Source organism: Gavialis gangeticus, unplaced genomic scaffold (assembly GCF_001723915.1).
Source record: "Gavialis gangeticus isolate Ggan-Ray unplaced genomic scaffold, GavGan_comp1, whole genome shotgun sequence".
Classification (NCBI taxonomy): Eukaryota; Metazoa; Chordata; order Crocodylia; family Gavialidae; genus Gavialis; species Gavialis gangeticus.
This window is the reverse complement of record NW_017728992.1, coordinates 160,215,260-160,237,125: the sequence shown is the minus strand read 5'-3', so window position 1 is coordinate 160,237,125 and position 21,866 is coordinate 160,215,260. Positions and strand designations below refer to the sequence as shown.

General features: G+C 37.9%; 1 protein-coding gene across 4 annotated transcripts in view; it reads right to left on the bottom strand.

The window, feature by feature from the left end:
- The window catches only part of VPS13B (vacuolar protein sorting 13 homolog B), a 1,046,600-nt gene that overhangs the window by 839,012 nt on the left and 185,722 nt on the right, over positions 1-21,866 (bottom strand). For all 4 annotated transcript variants that reach the window (XM_019527996.1, XM_019527995.1, XM_019527993.1 and 1 more), the window contains 2 exons: positions 21,152-21,346; positions 19,029-19,153 (listed from right to left, as the gene is read on the bottom strand). In XM_019527996.1, the coding sequence (XP_019383541.1) occupies positions 19,029-19,153; positions 21,152-21,346 (320 nt within the window). The remainder of the gene's footprint in view (positions 1-19,028; positions 19,154-21,151; positions 21,347-21,866) is intronic.

The following is a 21,866-nucleotide window of genomic DNA, read 5'->3' as shown; positions in this document are numbered from 1 at the left end:
AACCCTTGGCCCAGGTGTGCCTCCCCCGGGGCCCGAAGGGGGCCCGGCTAGGAGGTTGCTGTTCTGGTCCCTACTTAGGAAGACGGAGGCAAAGAAATCGTTAAACATGTTAGCTTTGTCATCTGGTGTGACTACCAAGTTTCCCAACACATCCTGCAAGGGCCCCACATTACCTGGGACCTTCTTTTTACCCCCTATGTATTTAAAAAAAGACTTCTTATTGTCCTTAATCTGGGAAGCCAGTCCCAGTTCCACCTCTGCCTTGGCCTTCCTAACTACCCCCCTACATCCCCGAGCAACTGCAGAATAGCCCTCCTTGGGCTATTATATATAAACAAATATATTTGTTTCTTTTTTAAATGTAAAGGATGAATCAAGCTGCATACTTCTACTAGTGCTGTCCTCATCTTTCTTTTTAATCACAACTGCAACTGTCAGCGGCTTTCAACTTCAGATGCCCCAAAATGCTACTGTATCTCCTTCCATTGCTGCTTACTCCCTGCTGTTCCCTCTTCAACCATTACCACTCTAGACAACTATATCAGCCCTTGTCCATGCTGTTTCTACATCTTTTCCCTTAATCACTTCCTTAGATTTCCTCTTTCCATCCATGTCAGTTGTTTTCAACTTCTGTAGACTCAAGGCACCCCTTGCTAGACACAAGGCACTCCTCAGAAAATGCCAGCTCTTAGTTTTTACTCATTCATCTGTTGCAAAGAACTCAGAAAGACCACAACAGATCAGAAAGTTTTTAACGCTAAGGATTCCTGTTGAAATTTCAGTTTAACTTTTGAATCACATTTGCACACCTAACATTGCCAATATTGTGTGGCATTCCACAGCACCCTTGAAAGTATCTCTGCACCTTCCTCATGTGATCCTACCAAAATAGCATTAGAACAACTTCCAAGTATTTCTGAATTTATTCTCCCAACACTATAAGCGTTATTTTCTGACATAACTATAGTAAAAGCTAGAAAAAGAGGAACACATTATAGACAATATAAAAAATAGTGTATACAGTAAAAGCTGTGCTATCTGGCACTTAACCATCTGGAATATTTTACTAACCGGCATTTGTCAACACAAATCTTCCTTTCAAGGGACGCAGCCAAAGCAAAACCGGAAGTCTCACTTCTGTTTCGCTGCCGCGAGCCGAATCCTACTTCTTCCTTGTAGACCACAGCCTGGGGCATGGCAGCCTGCACGGGGCCCAGCTCCCTGTCCCCTGGCACACCGACGCCAGGGAGTGAAAGCCCCGGTGCACCAGATGCAGCATATTTGATTAACCGGCATCCCCCATTCCCCATGGATGCCAGATAACAGAGCTTTTACTATACCATGATTTCAAAACTACTGCAATTGCAACCGTGCAATTTGGATACATCTAACACAGGGGTGGGCAAAATGCAGCCTGCGGGCCAGATGCAGCCCACCAGGGCATCCTATCCGGCCTGTGGGCCCCTAAAAAAATTAGAAAATTAATATTTATCTGCCTCTGGCTGCCTGTCATGTGGCCCTGGATGGCTTACCAAAACTCAGTAATATGCCCTCCGCCCAAAATAATCGCCCGCCCCAATCTAACATTACTAAAAAATGCTGAAAAATGTGCTCATATATTTAATCATAGAATCATTTTCAAATATTTTATGGAACATTCTTTCAGAAACATTTGTTATATTAAACCACTACAAGAAAAGAACTTAAAAACTAGCACAATGAGCATCTCAGTAAATAAAACAACAGAAATCATCTCCTCACATGGCAAGACCTCACTAAGTGTATGTCCTCTACATAGCCACTGCCACTTTCAAACTTTTAATTTATGCTTGATCCCTTTTGATTCTATTATTTACCCACAAAAAAAAATCTTATTCCAAGGACAATCATTCTGGGAATAACACAAAAATACACTGTATCCTACTGAACGTGCTACAGAAAGGCACTGGCAAGTGGCAAATTACAAAAGCCAGAAATTAATTGTATCATTAGCCTCAGGCAAGTATTCCACACACACACTGTACATAACAAGTGAATTTGTTATATTCAGTGAAAACTGTAGTGACATTATATTAATCTTACAGTTACTTCCTCCATAGCATCTGATATCTGAGAACTGCTTGTTCTTGCCCTAATTATTGCAAGCTATTCTTTCCAACACCGTGGGTGTTTGCAGATGTTTGGAAAAAAAAGGCACTTTACTTTAAACTCTATGAGCTCTCATGCCAAGCGCTGTGCATACCCAGAAGTACCGCATTAGTTGAACCCACCTCACCTGATATCTGTGTAAATTTGGCACTTCAGTGAAGCTTTTTTGGCACCTTTATCTAATACCTGATTGGCTCAGTTTTAGATAAAAGTGCCAAAAAGCCCCCAATCTATATAGATGCTGCAGAGTCAGGTCAAAGTAATGTGCTGCTTCTTCTGGTAAAAAGCATTTATTGTGTGTGTGTAGGGGGAGGTATTTTGTTTGTTTTGGGGAAGGAGGGTTGTCTGCATGCAGCCCTTGATTTTATAACACATTTCATTGCAATAGGGTCATAGATTCATAGATGTTAGGATCGGAAGGGACCTCGATAGATCATCGAGTCTGACCCCCTGCATACACAGGAAAGAGTGCGAGGTTCAGATGACCCCAGCCAGATGTCCATCCAACCTTCTCTTGAAGACCCCCAGGGTAGGGGAGGGCATCACCTCCTTTGGGAGCCCATTCCAGACCTTGGCCACTCTAACTGTGTCAATTGTTTCCTTTCCAACTTTTAATTTATTATCTTTCTACTTTGTCTTTCCTTTTACAGTACATTTACTCTCTCTCTTTTAAACAATATTTAATGCCTTAAACTAAATGCTTCCAATTCCTTCTCTATATTTTCTGACAGAACAACTTCATAACATGCATTTTTTTAAAAAAGGAGCAGTGAGTAATGGTGCCAAATTCAGGATCAATAAGTTACAAATTCTTCCCATCTCTATAATGATATTTTCTAATATCTAATAACGGTACATTTAGAGAAAAGGGGCTCTCCAGAGGGCTGCAACAATAGCAGCATACAGCCCAACAGTGGATAAAACTTCACTTTAAAACATAAGACTATTCATTTAATGTGTAGTGCAGCTACTGTACTGAACTACAGTGACTTTAAAACTTACTAGTTTCATGTAAAAAGATTCCCTAATGGGTAATAACAGTGTATTAAATAAAATGTGTTTTTTTATCATATGCAAATTGTAGACTTATTGTAGTTTTTAACAATCCCATTGGAGCAAAATGCAGTACACTCTTTCAGAGAATTCTGGGAGAACAAAGTGAAGGAAAACAAATCCCTTTATATTTAAAAAGTCAGGACACAAAAAAATCTGCTGTTCCATGTGTGCAGCAAGTGTTTCTTAGAGGAAATTTTAACTAGAATTGGCTAATGATGAAAGTGAATTTATCATTCAAATTTTATTATAATGGTTTTGAAATAAAAACAATGCATTTAAAAGTACTTTACAATATATTCGCTACTACAGTGCACCTGTTAATACACAAAAATCTACCACTAACAAGTTAATGATCTAAACTTTATCAGTTTTATGGCCCAAGAGATATATTCAAACAATATAATTTCAGTGCAAATACATGCAACTTTTTCCACTAAGTCAAACCAGATCCGTGTTTCAAATCTGCATCAAGTAAATTTTGGTTCATATGAAATGAATCAATGTGGATTGATAATAAAATGATCATAGTGAAAACAAATACATATATGATGAATTCTTCAACAATAATTACTTGAATTTCACGTAATCTTAAGAACTATAACAGAAATATTTTTTTCATCCAGTCTTTATATTGAGAGTTAAAGTTTAGGTCTGACCATATGTACATTTAACAGAACAAGTTAAAAACTACCAATTCAAACATTATTCTCTAAGGGAAAATAAATCCTAATGTAACCAGTGGGATAGGCAACTCATTAAAGCTAAACTTGGACAAATTCCAGGATAAATTTAAGGAAATATGAACAAGCAAGTCTTGCTGTCTAGTAGCATAGAGTGAAAATGAAGCTGTCCTAATTAAATGATTTTGAAATACACTTTAGTTGTACCTCGTTTGCTGACAAACTGCAATACAGACTTGCTGAAATATTTGGATAAATTTGGCATATCATTAAAGAAAACAGTTTTCACTATTTTTAGATGAAAACATGAATTGATTCTTATGTTGCAAACATAGGCACTAATATAACCAATTCATACAAGTTCACAGGCCTGCTATGAAATATTTGCATGTGTAGACCTTAGGAACAGCAACCCATTCTTTTAAAATCAACACCTCCCAGTGACTGAAAGAATAAAGTGGTGAACAGCTGGCTCCAGAGGTTTATATAGAGTCCCAAAATGCAAAGCTGGAACCTGCAAAATGTTTCCAAAAATTAAATTTTTGTTATTACTCATATCCTGTACAGTAAAATACGATTAGTTCATTTTTTCCAAAATAACAAAACTGGAAACCTGCTACTAGAACCTAGTAACTGCACTCTAGAAAAACATGAATGTAGGTTATATTTGTACAACCTTCTTTTATAGAACATCAGCAGATATTTTCATTTGTTTAGTTACTTGATAAGGACAGGATTAATCTGCAGGATACACAATACCTTCCATGTAACTCAATCACTGGTTAATCTGATCCTCTATTTAAACAGATAAAAAAAATCTGAGGTACCAAGTAATATGTAATACTTCATTAAATTTCAAACTTTTAAAATCTATTAAGCAAGTGGATAATCCAAACAATGACTATAAGTAGCTGCTATTTCACAGTGAGGAATACCCAGATTTTGAAGAAATAATAAAACAGCAAGAATCAAGGAAGACAACATAATCTTAGAAATATATGAAACTGCAGTCACTATTATATGGTATGCAAACTATGTTATCCTTTTAGACTCCAAAGTAAAAATTGCCTCTTCTACAGATAAATGAGAAATTGTTATCGTTGAAACACTAGGGCAAAATTCTATTTCCCTTTGTATATCTAAATGGTAGTTTTCTGGACACGTAAATAGCATTTTAGGCAATTATGAACAGGTAGGGATTCTATAATCCAGTGCTTCCTAACATTTTTTGTACCAGGATCCTTTTGTAAACATCAATGTCCAATCCCAACCCAGTGCCCCTTACTCCTGCCAGCCTGCAAGGGAAAAAACATGGTTTCCCACATTTGTCTGCTTTAAAAGAGAATCCATTTTTAAAGTTTGTTGATCCCGTTTTAAACTTTGTTCACACCCCTTTCATATATTCTTGCGACCCATTTTTGGGTCTCGATCCATGGGTTGAGAAATACTGCTATAATCCCTGCAGTGTGGATTTGTAAGCATGCACACAAACTGATCATGCACAGGAAAATGTAGCCACACTTAAATCCATAACTGATAGGTGTTAGACAGAGGAGGAAGCTCCTTTCTAAAAAGGTTACTTTCCAAAAAGAGGGAGATTCAGGTTCTAGGCCCCCGCCTTCACTCAAATGGGGTTTGACCCTACATCTCTGAGGGTAGAAACAGTTGCCTGATGTTGCATTTGTGTTGCCATAACAATTTTTCTGGAAGAACATCCCTACGTTTTGTGACTCCACATGGATGATATGAAAAACAAAATGTACTAATAAGCTGTCAGGTATCCAGGTTGTAGCTGAATTGGTCTAGAGGCAAAAGGGATCAGAATTCATGGCAGAGGTGATATCTTTTATTAGATCAACAAATTTTTTCCAAAAAAAGATATATTTTGCAAAAATCTAGTTGGTCTAATAAAAGATATCACCTCTACCATGAATTCTGATTCCTAATAAGTTGTGCTACTTTACTGTGGAAGCAAACATCTATTTGCTTGGGGACAGGAGCAGAGTGTAGTGGACTGTGGGTGGCCTGGAAGCTCCAGCACTCTCCCAACACCTCAGGCAAGTGTTCTGGGGACCCCAGGGGCCTGATCCTGTAACCCTGGGTCAGGCCTCTCAAGCACCTAAAGGACTTGCACAGAAATTTAGGGCTGGAAGTCATTGGGTCTGGCTCCCCTGATCTGGGCAGGAAAGACTGCTGCGGTCAAATAACCCTACGAAGGTGTGCATCCAGTCTCCTTTTGAAGATCTCAGGGGTAAGTGCTTGCACCACCCCCGCTGAGAGTCTATTCCAGGGTCTGGTCACACAAACCATGAAGAAGTTTTTCCTTATATCCAGTCTGAAACCTCCCTCTAGGAGTTTATGACTGGTGCTCCTGGTTTTACCCTGGGGCACTTTTGTGAATAGTTGCTCATCTAACCCCTGATGCTCTCCCCTGATATATTTGTAAGCTGCCACCAAATCCCCCCAAAGACTCCTCTTTTCTAGGCTGAACTGTCCCATATCTACCAGCCTTTCCTCCTATGGCTTGCTCTTCAGGCCTCTAATCATATGAGTGGGGTGGATCTTCTCTGGGCTCTCTCAAACTTCTCCAAATCCTTCTTGAAGTGCGGTGCCCAGAACTGGATGCAGTTCTCCAGCTGCGGCCTCACCAGTGCTGAGTAAAGCAGAAGAATCACTTCCTTAGTTTTGCTTTGAGATGCATCAGTTGATGCATGCCAGCATATTGTTTACTCTGCTAACTGTAGCATCACACTGGTGGCTCATGTTCATTTTACAGTAGATTATGACCCCCAGGTCCGTTTCGGACATGGTGCTAGCTAGCATAGCACCACCGAGCCTGTAAGTTTGTTGCAGATTTTCCCTCCCCAGATGGAGCCCTTTATATTTCTCAGTGTTCAACAGCATCTGGTTCTGGTCCGCCCATTTAACTAATCTGTCTAGGTCCACCCAGATTGTCAGCTGATCAACTTGCCTGGCTTTTACCAGGAGCGCATCTCTGTAAGTGGGTAAAGTCCTCATGGGTCAGGGTGTGATAGTGTAGGATTTAGGGAACCTCAGGTGCCCCATACCTCCATGCTGGGCCTCATGTGACGACAGGGCCTCACTGGACCTATGCTGACCCATGCTCCATATGGAGGCATGGGTCCAGGGGGAGGGAGGGAAGGAACCAGGTGATCCCAGTACCCTGCACCTCCATGCAGAGACCCATGCTGACAGGTCAGCACAGGGGTCCCTGTGTGGAGGCATGGGACACCAGGGATTACCCAGCTTCAGCAATGCTCCATGCCAGTATCCACGCTGACCCATGCCTCCATATGAAGCATGGCACAGCGCAGATACTGGCAAAGAGGTACGTGGCTGCATGGGAGCCAGCAAATTCCTGACATCCTGTACCTCCATGTTAGGACCCATGCCTCCAGCACAAAACTCAGCAGGGAAATTTAAGAGTACCACCATTTCTCTCCTCCATCCAGAGTCTGACCTCTGTGAAGAATGACAGACAATTATTACACAGGAGAAACCACTGCACTGATGGCTTTTGAAAAACAAAGAGAGGGTGAGGCTGGGGGGAGCAAGCTGAAAGCTTTGACGATGCTTTGGGAGCATAAATCTCATATTCTAGAATTAGCAATGAAATAGACGTTGCAATGGATCCATATCAAAAGCAGCAGAAAAGAAGAAAAACCTTAAGAGCATACAAAAATCTTTCCATACTAATACAAAGTTTTAATATATCCATGAGGAAAGAGATTTGTTCTTGATATCTCTGAGTTTGTGGGAACACTTAAGACTTGCTTTGTTTCATTTGGACATTAAGTTGATCAGCATTTACAAAGAACAATACTGCATGCCCATGATGTGCAATTAGGCCAGAAGTAGAGGTCTCAGTGGAACAATTATTGTAATTTTATCTGCTATGAGACACCAAGATAAAATGCTACAGGCTGCAAGGAAAAACAAAAACCTGGAATTTGAGGATGGGAAACAATTTTCCTGGGCCTGTGTCCAGCCACAATGAGGAGAAGATGAGTCTTTCTACCCACTGGAATAAGAATTTCTGAACAAAGGCAAGAAAGCAGCATAAATCTACCACACTGAGTCACTGTAAAAATAGAGACTGTAAAATGTAACTGATTCATATTCAATACCTGCTGTCTTTAACAACTACAGGACTGAATTTAAATTCTTATTTCTGAGCACTTCAAAAGCCAATTTGCTGTTAAAATAGGTAAAAACAGGACAACATGCAATCTTTAGACAAATTAAAAAATAACTTTACAAAACCTAAAATGGAATGGAAACATTAACTTTGAAAATTCAGTAAAGGCACAAATGCTAAGGGCCCAAACTGTAATCCATGTTTGAAATCTCCTTCTGTACTTGATATTAAATACCTGTCTCCAGTAAGAATCATTAGATTTACATGAACAATTTTTGAAACCGTAAAAAGGTAAAGTCTGTGCTCTGAAGAGTTTACAATCTAAGGCAGTGGTGGGCAAAATATGGCCCACGGGATCTGGCCCACAGAGGAGCTTTGTCCTGCCTGGCCAATGCGCCACCCAAATGTGGCAACTCCTGCCGCCCCCTGGGCATGCAGCAGGGCTGGGGTGGCTCTGCAGCTGAACTGCCCCCAACCCCACTATAGAGGAGAGGACCAGCGCACACCACTGGCCAGGCAAGCCCTGACCCCACACTGGCTCTGGGCTTTCCTGCCCAGGCTGAGCAGTGGCAGCACAGGAAAGAAACTGCTGTTCAGTACAGGATAAAGGCAGCCGCGCCAGCTGCCACCGCTTCCTAGTGCAGTCCCCCAGAGCCTACACAGGGCTGCCCTGTGCCTCCACTGCATCGCCACTGCCTCCAGGCTGCCCCTTGGATAAGTGGTGGCAGCACAAAACAGGACAGCCCCACACAGGCTCTGGGTGGCTGCACCAGGAAGCACCGGTAGCAGGAGGGGAAGGGACTGCTTTTGCTCTACATTTTGCAGCAGTTTCTCTCCCGCTCTGTCACTGCTGGGCCTGGGCCCCAGTGCTGGCTCTGGGCTCACCGTTCCAGGCTGAACAGCAGCAGTGGTGGTGGTGGTGGTGCTGGGCAGAAACTGTTGCTTGGTGCAGGGAAAAGCAGCTCCTACTTCTTGCCGCCACAGGCACTTTTTGGTGCAGGTGCCCGGAGCCCACGCTGGACTGCCCTGTGCAGCAGCAGTGACAGTGCAGAGCAGCCGCAGGGCAGCCCAAAGGCAGCGGTGATAGCGCCTTTTCTTTTCATAAAACATTGATAGACCAATACAGCTATAACCCGGATACTTGACACATGGAAGATATCGAATTTTAGCCATTTTTTTCTATGAAAAGTTCATAATTTTACAAGAAGGAAACATTTTACAATTTGATATGCTAACACCAGGCTCTTGCCATTGTTGAAGTAAATTTGCATCTCTCAGAGCACAGAGATGCACAGATACCTAACCACAAAAGAAATCCCTGCCCAGAAGAGCTTTCCATCTTTCCACTCTTCTGTGAAATATGAAACATCATAACCTGAAGGAAATATACTTCTACATCCTGCTTGCAACCAGACAACTTTGAGGTAAAGACTTTTTCAACCTTTCTCTGTGCCTAACCCAGACAAAATGAACTATTCCAAACAGGAGACTTTACCACATCTTCAGCTCTCCTGTGAAATATGAGGTTTCATTTCTACCTAGGAGAACTTTTACAATCTCTGCTCTCTCCTATGCCTGATGAAGGGTGAGCGCGCCCAAAAGCTTGCAAATAAACAAAATATTTTGTTTGTAAATATCTAATTGGTCTAATAAAAGATATCATCTCTTCCACAAGTTTTGATTCCTGTTGCCTGTAGACTGATACGGCTACAACCTGAATACCATAAGACATTTATGGAATTAAAATGCTGGGGGCATAGCTGATATACTTTTCTTTCAGAGCAAGAAGCTAAGCCTGTAGCTATTTTTAGTACAATAATTCCACTTCTTTTATGCCAGATAATGAACCTTAAACATTTAAGCAAGATGTAATTCTGTTGGCAACTATAAACAGAAGATGAAATTGCAATCCTATTACCTTCAGGGGAACTAGAACGTAATTTTTGCTTATGCAATTGCACATCTAAACAGATAGCAGGAAAAAAAATAGAAACTACTCTATATGAAAAAGAAAAGGCAGCTAGCAAAGTACTGAAGCTTTTTTATGCATATAAAGACACCAATAGATACAATCTTCCCGCCTTATTCTTTAACAACTATAAATTTCCATTTTCAAATAACTATTAGGTGCTTTAACTAAATTTTTATCGGTGTAAGTATTCCATTATATAAAAAACCTAAAATTCATCAGAAAAATGCATGTGTCTTGATCTTCAAAAGAAAAAACCATGTCATGGTAAGCAGATATGTTTCCTATATCCTTGTTTCTTACAGAATGATTGCCTCTTCTGTTGAATACCTTATTTGGGAACCTTTTGATCTTTCTAAAAATAAGAAAAGGAACAAGTACCTAACTTTACAACCATGTTTCACTGACTTCAGCCAACAAAAGCATTTGACTGAAAATTCTCCTCTTTAATATCAAGCCAACCCAAGAAAGAAAGAGATATTTCTTGGAGTTCATAAGTTTAAGACAAATTGGTTAAGACATTGTAAGTTATGCAGTAATGAAAATTTAAATAAATTTGAGGCACTGCAAAACAGACCTATCAAAACCAGCTTGGATTTACAACTTTTAAAGCATCTCATATACTTTTTTCCCCACTAAAGAACAACCCCTAAACCTAATTGGTCCAAATATTGTTTAAAAAAAAAAAACTAAGTATTTTCTTCTTTACTGTCAGCTGACCTGTAGGATTCTTTTTTATAGCAATACGTACACAACATAAAGGATAAGGTGTGAAAGAAAACTTATACAGGCTTACCCTGAGAAAACAGTCTTTGCAAAAACCCTTCTGAAACCCAACCTTAACCTACCTGACAACACTGTTTTTGTTTACTATCCAAAGCTCCAAATTTCATGGTTCACGTCCAAATACATGGATCACCATTCCCCCTATACACTTCTCTGCAGGTATAACTCAGTGCCAGGATCAATGAGCAATTCTCCCTACTACTCTTCTTCTAGGCCTAATCATAGTTTCATAGTTTGTAGGATCGTAAAGGACCTGAGCAGATCATCAAGTCTGACCCCTGCCATGGCAGGAAAGACCCCAGTAAGGTGTACATCTAGCCTCCTCTTAAAGACCCCCAGAGTAGGAGCCAGAACCACTTTGCTTGGAAGTTGGTTCCAGATCCTACCCTCTCTGACAGTGAAGTAGCACCACCTGATATCTAATCTGAATCTACCCTCTGCCAGCTTGTGACCGTTATTTCTAGTCACTCCTGGTAGTGCTCAGGGTAACAGGGACTCCCCCAGTGCCTGATGATCCCCTCCAACTAGTTTGTAAATGGCCACTGGTCCCCCCTCAGCCTTCTCTTGAGGAGGCTGAACAGGTTCAGGTCCCGTAGCCTCTCCTCGTAGGGCCTGCCCTGCTGCCCCCTGATTATGTGAGTGACCCTCCTCTGGACCCTCTCCATGTTGTCCACATCCCTCCTGAAGTGCAGTGCCCAGAACTGGAATCCTTTCAGTGATACAGCTCACAGATAATTTATTCCACCCATTCATTTTCCATCCATTGTAAGCCTTTCAAACTTTGAGCTTTAATCTAGCATAATAAAATTTATAATCAAACAGCAAGTTTGAGACTCTGACAATTGTAAAATATTTCCAAGCATTTTCAAGATGAAATTTTAAAATTATAATGATCTTTCAGTGCATCTCCAAATGACCTTAACTTGAATGCAGTATTTTTGTTTTGAAATAATTATATAAAAGGGGTATATTATAAAATCCTTAACTTGTTAAATGGTCAAAGTAAGCAAGGTAAGATTAACTCAGTCCCCCTTTCAAGATTAAAAGGGCTCTGATATACAGAGCATGAACCCAGAGAACAGACTCTATGAAAAGTTTGAACTTGTCTTAGGTAGAACTATTATAATGTAGAAACAAGCGTAATGTCTAGTATTTCTTTTTTTACTTCAGATCATTGGGTATATAAGAAATACCTTGGACCAGATATTTCTTTTAGAAATCTGTCATTAAGATTTGAATTATGTGTAATGAAAATGAGGGAAAATATCCATAGCGAACACATCATTAAATGAAAAAAACTATACATCACAAGCCAGCAAATGTAATGACCAGGCAGGATTTTTCAAAAGCATTTAAAGTTTGGCTTAGTTTTGGTTACAAAGGCAATCGTAAAGCCTGACTTTGGTGGAAGTTGGTTAGTCACTGCTAAATATTTTGGAAAGGGGCTGGAAAAAACACCCTAAACATTGCTTACTTCACACTCATTCTGATCACCCTATCACAGCTGATAGTTATTCCATTATGATGATCAAAATCATTTTTAAACAACAAACTAAATGTACTTATTTGAATATATACAACTGGAACATAAGGACACTTACGAACAAAAATATTTCTGACCAATCAGGAGAAAGGTCTAGATTGGCTGGTGGAAAATGACTCCGGCACAGAATCCATATCACAAATCCGTTATTTGTGCAGAGTTTAAAGCTTCCCCCTACTGGAAGCCTGTTTCACTGCACTAGACAGCCCATTCAGGGAAACGCTTTGGCTTCTCCACAGCCAGTCTTCGATGCGAATGAAGATCAGATGATTTTTGGCTGCTGGTCACACATTAAGTTTAAGGTGCCATATACATAATCCATAAAAATGTTCTACATTACATGTTATACACAGAACATTTTTATGGCTCATTTCTCATTTTATAGTGCTTTAAATCCAGCACATATATAACAGCCTTCCTATTTAAACCATGATTAACACATTAATCTCAGCATAAATATAACACAAGAGGGGGCCTTAGTGAGGCAGTGGTTCATAGGCATAACAGGATTCTTTACATGTCCAGACATAATTGGGGAAGACGGGACAGCCTGGATAGAGCACTGCAAGAACTTTTGTGTAAAAGGCTCCACCTGACACTTCCTCAGACAGAAGACAAAGCAGCTGAGAAACAGCTGATTTTCATATCACTTTAATTACACCAAACTAATTGCTCTGTTGGGAAGACTATGCTTATTTTGCCACTTTGGACCCAAAGTCCCCGTAGTCGGCAATCCTTACATCTACATATTATAAGAATCTCTCAAATCACAGTAAGGAGAAGGAGAATTGTATACAAGGCCTACCCTTTTTCACTTTAAGTTGCAGAGAACCTAATTCAGGATCTGGGAAATGGGATTTTGGATTCCTTTGTTGGTTTTTATTGCCTGAGGTGACAGAAAACAGTCTTGTTTTTTAACATCTGTCCAAAATACTTAGAAGCTCCTGACTGGGACTTTTCCATCTTGAAGTTGCAATTTTTCAGAGAGAAGGGACCCAATACACTGGCCCAACTCTGAGCTATGTGTCCTGACAGCACATGGGTCCACTGGTAAAGTATAATTTGCCTGTATATGGGGAACACTTTTTAGGTTCAGCTGGAAGTTTACAGGACTCTTCCAGACAAAGCATGAGATAATTAAGGTTTTGTACTCTGTTTTGTGCTGTATCTGTATCATACGATGTGTGTAGCATGTTTTCTTATCTATTAAAGAGAGAATGAAATTGCTTGAGAAGCAACTGATCACCACTGAAAATGTTCTGTGTTGATATTAGGGTACTGGATATTATTCATATCTAAGAACTGTCCTGTGAATGAGTGAATGCCATGCTTAATCTAAGGTTCTTACACTAAAAAAGTGGGCCTTTGAGCAGTTACACATTTCTGTACCTTGGCTCCAAGCTTTACTGCTAAAGCTTCCTGAAGTAAGTTTCCTTGAAGTCTATTTGTCATTCTTTTTTACCCTCAGAGCTAACAACCAGCATATGGAACAATGTAGGGAAATGATCTATCCCCAATTGAGTCAACTCCATAAATAGCTGCCTGAGAGAAAGAGAATAACCAGGGGAGAGACATTCTCCAAGAATATCAGGGTTAAAAGTTTTTTGATTCTACCATGTGACCACAAAGATCCATATCACAGGATTATCTTCTCAGGAAAAAAAAAAAAAAAAAATCACTCACTTACTGAAACTTAAGCATGCAAACAATACTTAAGTAAAATATAATCAATTAACTGGGAAATGTTCCCAAAAAGAATAGGACCATGTACCTAGTAAGGCAGATACCAATTACTAACTCAAATGGAAAGAACCAGGGTATGCTTGATCTACCCCACCCCCTTTTATAACCTTATTCCATAAGTATTCACAGCTGAAAAGATGTTAAGGTGAGTGTGCAAACCCACCTATGAGTACTGCTTCAAGAAGATTCCACTAACCTAGACTGTATAATTAGCATGTCTCAAGAGCAGGAAGGTGCAAAGGACGCTCAAAGAAGAAAGGAATGTCTTATATTACACGTGAACTGGACCAAAATATAGCTCATTAAATATATAGTTGAAACATCTCTGTATCAGAATAACAAAAACAATAAGAGAGAGAGAGAGAATGCTCTCATTAATCTTTTTAATCTGTACTAATGGAATCTCAAAGATTTGTCTAAGAAAAACAAAGTACTATTCTGCTAATGATACAGTGTTACAATGCTGAACTGTCCTACACCCAATTACCTCATATGCTGAAAAATAAAGTGTAGCCAAAGGAAAAATTATTTAATTTCTCTAAACATTTGTTTGGCATTAACTACCGTTATTATTCATTATGTCCTCTTAATCACAATCTTCTAATTTCTTTAGTTGTGTCTAAATGTTTTGCTGAAAGGTCCAAAAACTGTTTAATACAACGTGGCATGCAGCTATATAGAAGTTAGCTGCAAAATATCAGTAAGAACACTGTATTTTGTATCTCACTGCCAAAAGTATGCAAGAGGCATTAACAATAAGTCTTGCCTGACCAATTTAAAGATATGTTAGAACCCAACAGATTTCACAGTAAGTAAATATATGGATAGCTTGATGTGTTTCTTTATGAGCAGCCATTTTTTTCCAATCTGTGTGAAATCTGTACAAGGAAGCATAAAAGTTAGTCACCAAAGATTCAATAAAAAAGAGAAGTAAGGCCATGATCCCAAAGGAAATCTATAAGGACGTGGTGACAATACTCAGGGAAGATGTCCCTGATACCAGTAAAAGAATTGGGAAGCTGAATTTAAACAAGGGAAAAAACAAAGGCCAGAGCCCCAAGAAAGGATGTCACATCAGAAACACAATCCTAAATGAAATATTAGGCATTAGAAAGATATCTGCAAGATCAATACTTACAATGTAAAGCACTAATTAGAAGAATTCATGACAACATTTCCATGAGTATTCTGGAACGGTATCAAGCAAATCCAACCAATCCAGAAGCAGGAATGAGACTCATGATGTAATATGGGTCTACCTCTTTTGATCCTGAAGCCAAACTGCAGATTATTCCCACTGGAAGCATGCACAATCTTCTCCCTCACCCCAAGACATTCAAGAAGATAGTATCACTTGGTAAGGCCATTGCAAAAGTGGTTTAGAACTGGTAAAAGGTGACCACTAACCTTCCTTTCACCAGGCAAGACTATCCGTAGGAAACACTATGCTAGAGAACTACTGAGCTTGTGAGAAGCTGTTGAAAACTAGCACCACAAAAAGCAGTGTAAAGAAGTGCTGCTTTTCCAGGACAATAAATCACCTCACATTGCAGGTTCTAGTGATAACAACCACCAAATGTGGCTTTGCCTTATATACCATCCAGCCTATTCACCAGGTTTGGTTTCCTCATCCAGTTGAAGGAAAAGATTTTCATGAAAAGTTGCGATGAAGATAATGAAGTTATCTGAGGTTAATGAGGTTCCATACACACAGGCAAACAGCCTCTAAAAAGATGGACACAGTCAAGTTGCTAATGCACTGCACAGAATGCATTATGTCAAGAGAAAATATATTGAAATATCAACAAACAACTGAATGGAAAATAACAGTGGTTTTCTGTTTGTCAGGCTAGAAATGCTGTAAAAGTTTGTAATTTTAATTAAGTTATACATAAATTAATTTAGAGTATAGTCAAAAGTCTTACACTGAACTAACTATTCTGGGGAGATGTTTGGCAGTGGATCCATATATTAATTGGTATGATAGTAAACACAAGTCAATATCACTTCTTTTAATGGTTAATATTAATTGTAAGAATCTTTCTTTGGGAGAAATTAATCGTTAAAATATGTTACTAATGCTTATTCAATACAGTTTATAATCTGAATATCATTTAAATATTATATGCATCCCTATAGTTAGTGTACAGTTAGGGGTGATTATTTTGAAACAAGAAAAATGAAAGCCATTCTGCTGATTTATGTCAGAAATAAAGTTGAAATTTTCACTGCTAACTCAAAACATACTTCCTAAGGGATTCCATAACAGTTCATAAAATGTCTTTGTTTTTAAAAGGTATGGTCTGTGGTATATATTTTCTCCAAAGAAACAGAAGAACATATGTAGCATCAGATGTGTGTACTTTAAGAAACTCTGGAATGTGAAATCTAAAATTCCAAATAAAGCAGGTGGTATAATTTGGGGAAAAAAAGAGTTGAAGTTTAATGACATTACCAGGTTATTCTACCAGACTAATTCACACTCACTGCATGACTTCAATGAAGCTCTCAATCCTCATGCTGATTTCGATTTAGTTCAAGTGCTATTTGATGCATTTCATCTGGAGTTTTATTCACTTCAAGCTACACTTCATTTAAGCAGGCTGCTGTTGTACTCATTTATTTTTTCTACTTTATTACCCTCAGATTGGTTTTGCTTGGTTTAGATAAACTGTTTGCATAAATTAACTTTATCTTCTTAAAATTATGAAATTATATATGTGTGTGTGTATACACACACACACACACACACACACACACACACACGTGTGCGTGCATGTGGAAATACAAAAATGCATCATACCTTAAAAAGAAATGACAAACTACTGTTAAAATGACTGAAAATGTATCAAACTACAGAAGTTTTTCAGATTATAAAACCTGTTCACAAAATGTTAATAGGTGATTTCCCATTTTTAGGCAGCTTCATTTTTCTCTAAAAATCACTGATTTTTATTTTTTATTATTGGTATACTGAGTTATATATGTTAGCTAGGCAATTTATCAAGCAACAACAAAAAATAACTCAGAGAACATAAATACAAGAGAGAAAAATGTGACAAGGTTTAATACTTACGAGACATTTAGAAATACTAAATCTTGCCTACTGAACTGTTTTCATAAATGATTCATCTTAAAATAATCAAAAAGAGTAAAATCCTTGTTGCTCAGATTACTTTTTTCCCAAAATATTGTAAAATCAAGATGTATAATTATGTTTAAAACATCAAATTTATTTTTCAAGTTTGTAAACAACTTGTTAACTAGTAAAAGCAACATATAATTTAGTGAAAAGAATTTGGATTTTTTTCTTTAATCTTATCAAATTACTGAAGTATTTGTCTTTACCAATGTTAATAATTTAAATCAATTTTAAACTGCCACAGAAAAGGAAATTTTTCTTAAGCAAAAGGGAAAGCCAAAACCATTTCACTTAAGTGGTTTGGTATTTTTTGTAAAGTGTTTTTGAAAAATATGACCATGAAAATTAATCTACCACCACCTGGTGGTGCGGTGATTGTGTTAGCAATGCGTACTTATTAACACAGTGCTGCTACAAAAATTAGACAGGTTATTATTTTATAATGTAGCACAGCTAAAACTACGGGAGTATCAATTTGTATATATTTATGATCCATAGGCCACATGTTACTGTGTCCTGTTTTTCATTCACAAATTGGTTAAAAAGACACTTTTATTAAATATGAGGCCAATATTTTTAAAATGCTGACTTGTCTTGCTGACCAGCTTATCCCATATTAATAATATTCCTGAAGGTAACTTACATTCAAATTATGTATTATTATATCTAACTCAGTTTTAAGCCAGAAGGAAAAATCCTTATATATTATACTCTTCTAGACAAAGCAACATATTTTAATACAATATTTTTAAAAAACAAAGGTGATACAGCATGTCATATAATACAAAACCTAGTTTAGAGTGAAATTTTAACAGAAGAGCTAGACTGTGTTAAAGAACAAAAGAAAAGGGAAGGGTTTATGAAGTATTTACATTTTGTAATCATTGTAAAAACCACAAAAAATTCTTCTTCGGTGTGAAAATATTTGCATTTTAAACCTTCAATACTGTAAAGCAATCACTACAAATATATTACACATCTGATTGTCTCATTAATATGGTTTCAATTGTAATATGACAAATAAATATAGTGCGATTTAGGCTGTTACTGCTGCTTTGCATCAGACTTTTGATTTGGTTGATTTGAAGGGTGAGAGCACAGCTATTCAATTAAGATGCATTAATCCAAATATCAGTAGATAACATTATCTTTGGTATTCATTCAAGAAGGAATGGGAATTGTTTCGTGAGATTCCCTATGATTGAAAAAGCAAAACATTTGCTACAGTATTTTGTAGTCTGTCACTGGGTTTACTCAATGAAAGAAGGGACTACCGAAGGACTTGCTGATTAACAGCTGTGTCCTTACAAAGTTGTTCTTTGCAGACAACAGATTTCAAATAATAATATATGGTGCAAGAGACAAAAAGCCTTAGAAATAAATGATACTATCCTTAAAAATCCATTTAATTTAACCTCTCAGTAAGTATAAAAACTAGGGTTGGCAAGCCAGTCAACTGACCGGTCAAATATGGTCACTCAGCCAGTCAACTGACTGCATATTTTTGACCAGTCAAAGTTTATAGCAATTGTATTTAAAAAAACCCAAAACAACAAAAAACCCTACATTTTTTGTAGTTTTCTTGACAGACACATGATTTTTATTTTTTGACATTTCTTAATAGAAAATTTGTGCTTTTTCTACGTTTTATTTGAACCTATTGGCAATTTTCTACAATTTTTGACTGATTTTTGACTGGTCAATTGACCAAACTTTATTTGACCGGTCAAATACCCAAAACTATATAAAGCAAATAGTTATGGATTATATTACTGTTTGATTCTGTAAAATGTAACACTCACCAGGATCTGGGATATTTAAGCAGCTTCCCATAAAAAGCAGTACTGAAAGAGGGGATAACTGGAGCAGGTGAGCAGTATGATCCTCTGATATCCAAAGAGGTTAGTCCTGCCTGAAAGCCAAATATCTGAAACATGCACAAAAGGTCAAACTATATACTGATAAAAGATTCAACAAACACAGATTAGATTTAAAACTTCTACTTTCCATTACCTAAACTCTCTGGACTTTCCCAGCCCCCCAAAATATAATATTAAAGTAATAATCATTAAATATAAAACTATCAATTATAATTACAGAATACTTTTCTCACAGCTTGAAAATACCTCCCGTCCACTCATAAAAACTTGTTTTTTCATCTTAAAAAGAAATAACTGCATCCGCTTAAAAACTAGTAAAAATATGTTCATGTTTCCTATTAATATTTATGCAACATGCCAAATGCTTACTTACAATCGCATATTACATTTTATCGTTTATATGAAGCCATGTAAAACCCACCAATCCATTGTTTAGTAGTTAGTCAATATTTTTGTACACTGTGGGATTTCATAAGACCAGCTTTTTTTTTTTTTTTTTTTAATAAAATGAGGCTAAATTTGAATTAGATTTTTAAGGATATATTATACTTGTTCTCTAACATTTCTCCCTGTCCCTGTGAAAACTAGCTCTGAAGGCGTTTAATATTTTTAACCTATTCTGCCATCTGCATGTCAAAGCACAATTCACATATTTATATAGCAGATAAAATAACTGGCTCAATTCTGCACTCAGAAAATTCAACCACAAATGAAAAAGCCAAGGGTTTTCTTTTAATAATTATGTATAAACCCTTGGGGAGGACAGCCCTAATGAAAATATAAAAAAAATTAGGAGGACAAGATGTGATATTTCTGACCCAATCATTTTAAATGTACTAGGAGGTGAGCTGCACCTTCCTAGGGAAGTGGAAGTTTGCCATGTAATGATGGAACACTGTGCTACTGTTTTATAGGAACAGTTTAAGAATCTTGTTGCTTAGACAGCTGTTATGGTGTGGGTAGACAAGTACAGTGGAGATGTGAAGGAGCTCCTCTGTGTTTTCTTTCAAAGGCGATATTTACACTTACCATTGTTAGTAGTGGCATTAGTTGGGGTGGATGCAAATATAATTATAACAGCACCCAAAGCCCCTCAAGCTGTTCTAACCACAGCACTTGGTCTAGCAGGCCAGAATGTGATACTATAGCTGAAGTTATGCTCCTTTTGCCAAACGATTGCTGTGATTTTTAAATTCTCTAAACCTAGCAAAAAGGCTTCCTCCTCAATAAAGGATATTAAAATGAAATATTTTAAGATCTCCTCCAATACTCAGAAGAACTGAACTATGCAAAGATGTGGCTCACTGTATTCGAGAATGGGCTTTTGCTTTTTGTGAACATTGACACAATAGGCAGTGACAGACATGGGGGGGAACCTCCCCTCACTTCAAAACACATTTTAGCAAAAGAAGCAGCATGTTACTTCAACCCAGCTCCACAGCATCTGTAGAAATCGGGTGATTCAGCAGGGCGTTTTGGTGCTTTTAGCTAAAGCTGATTCAATCAGCTATTAGATAAAAACATCAGAAAAGCCCCACTAACACACCCAACCTCTACAGATGCTGAGAAAGCCAGGGCAAACTAACGTGCTTTCTCTTTTTCAGTGCAGGAGCATGTGGAGTTTGAAGTAAAGCATTGTTTTGTCTTTTTTCCCCATGTCTGTAAGCAGCCAACATAACTACTTTCCTTCACAGTATTCAACAGAATTTATAAAGATAAGTCATTACCATGTATATCATTTTAAATTATTTTTCTACACTGGTTTTCTCTGAATCAATTTGAAGAGACTCTTATAAGTAAGTAATTAGCCCATTCAAGCTTAACCTGCACTGCTTACTCACTGAAATTCTCACTGAAGTCAGAGGACATCTTGGCTAAATAAGGAGCGTAGAACCAAGACCCTGAGACTTGTTGCACATCCTTCTGGCAAAACTGGACATGCTCTACAAAATAACTCAACATTTAAAGTTGCTTATATTCGTGCTAAACTTATTCATGCTAAATTATTTTCAACATACTAGATAATATTTTTTATTTTCTTTTACCTTAAGGTAGCAGTGTGCATTACAGTAATGAAGCAGGTTATCAGAAGGTTGGCTAAGGTTGCTGACTGTTTGCACAAGTTGTTCAGCATACATTGGCACAGAATGTTCCAGGTTAATTTTGTCCACCAAAATTCTAATAGAAGGCAAAGGCCGTACAGGCTGGAAGCTTGTAACGTTTAACAAACCACTTGAATTCTAAAAAACAAGCACACACACACATTAAAGGCAGATTTCAACATTTTAGGGTTGCTTGTGATGTTGCATACAATATGGCCTCATATCCCTATTTCCAAAGTTTTTAAAGACCCTGAAATATTTCTAAAACTTGACATCTCTACTTAGCAGATTCATGTACAAGTATACAGAGGTGATGTGCCATTCTATAATTCTTAGGGTCCTCTGTGATGTCACAAAACTGTTATAGGGATGTATCATGGGGCACAGAAAGACAAGAAAATACTTGTAAACAGATTCATCAGTTATGTGCTTTTATGTTTAATTTTAAAGGAAGAGGTTGCCCCTGTCCTTTCTGGATACCACTTGGCACCTTGATTAACTTGTCTTACTAGCTTGCTATAGCTTAAAAATCAAGGTTTCAGAAATGGAATCAAGATTCACTATCATGGCTGCCACCAACTCTTCTGAGCTGTAATAATAGTTTCATAGTTAGTAGGGTCAGAAGGGACCTGAGCAGATCATCAAGTCCGACCCTCTG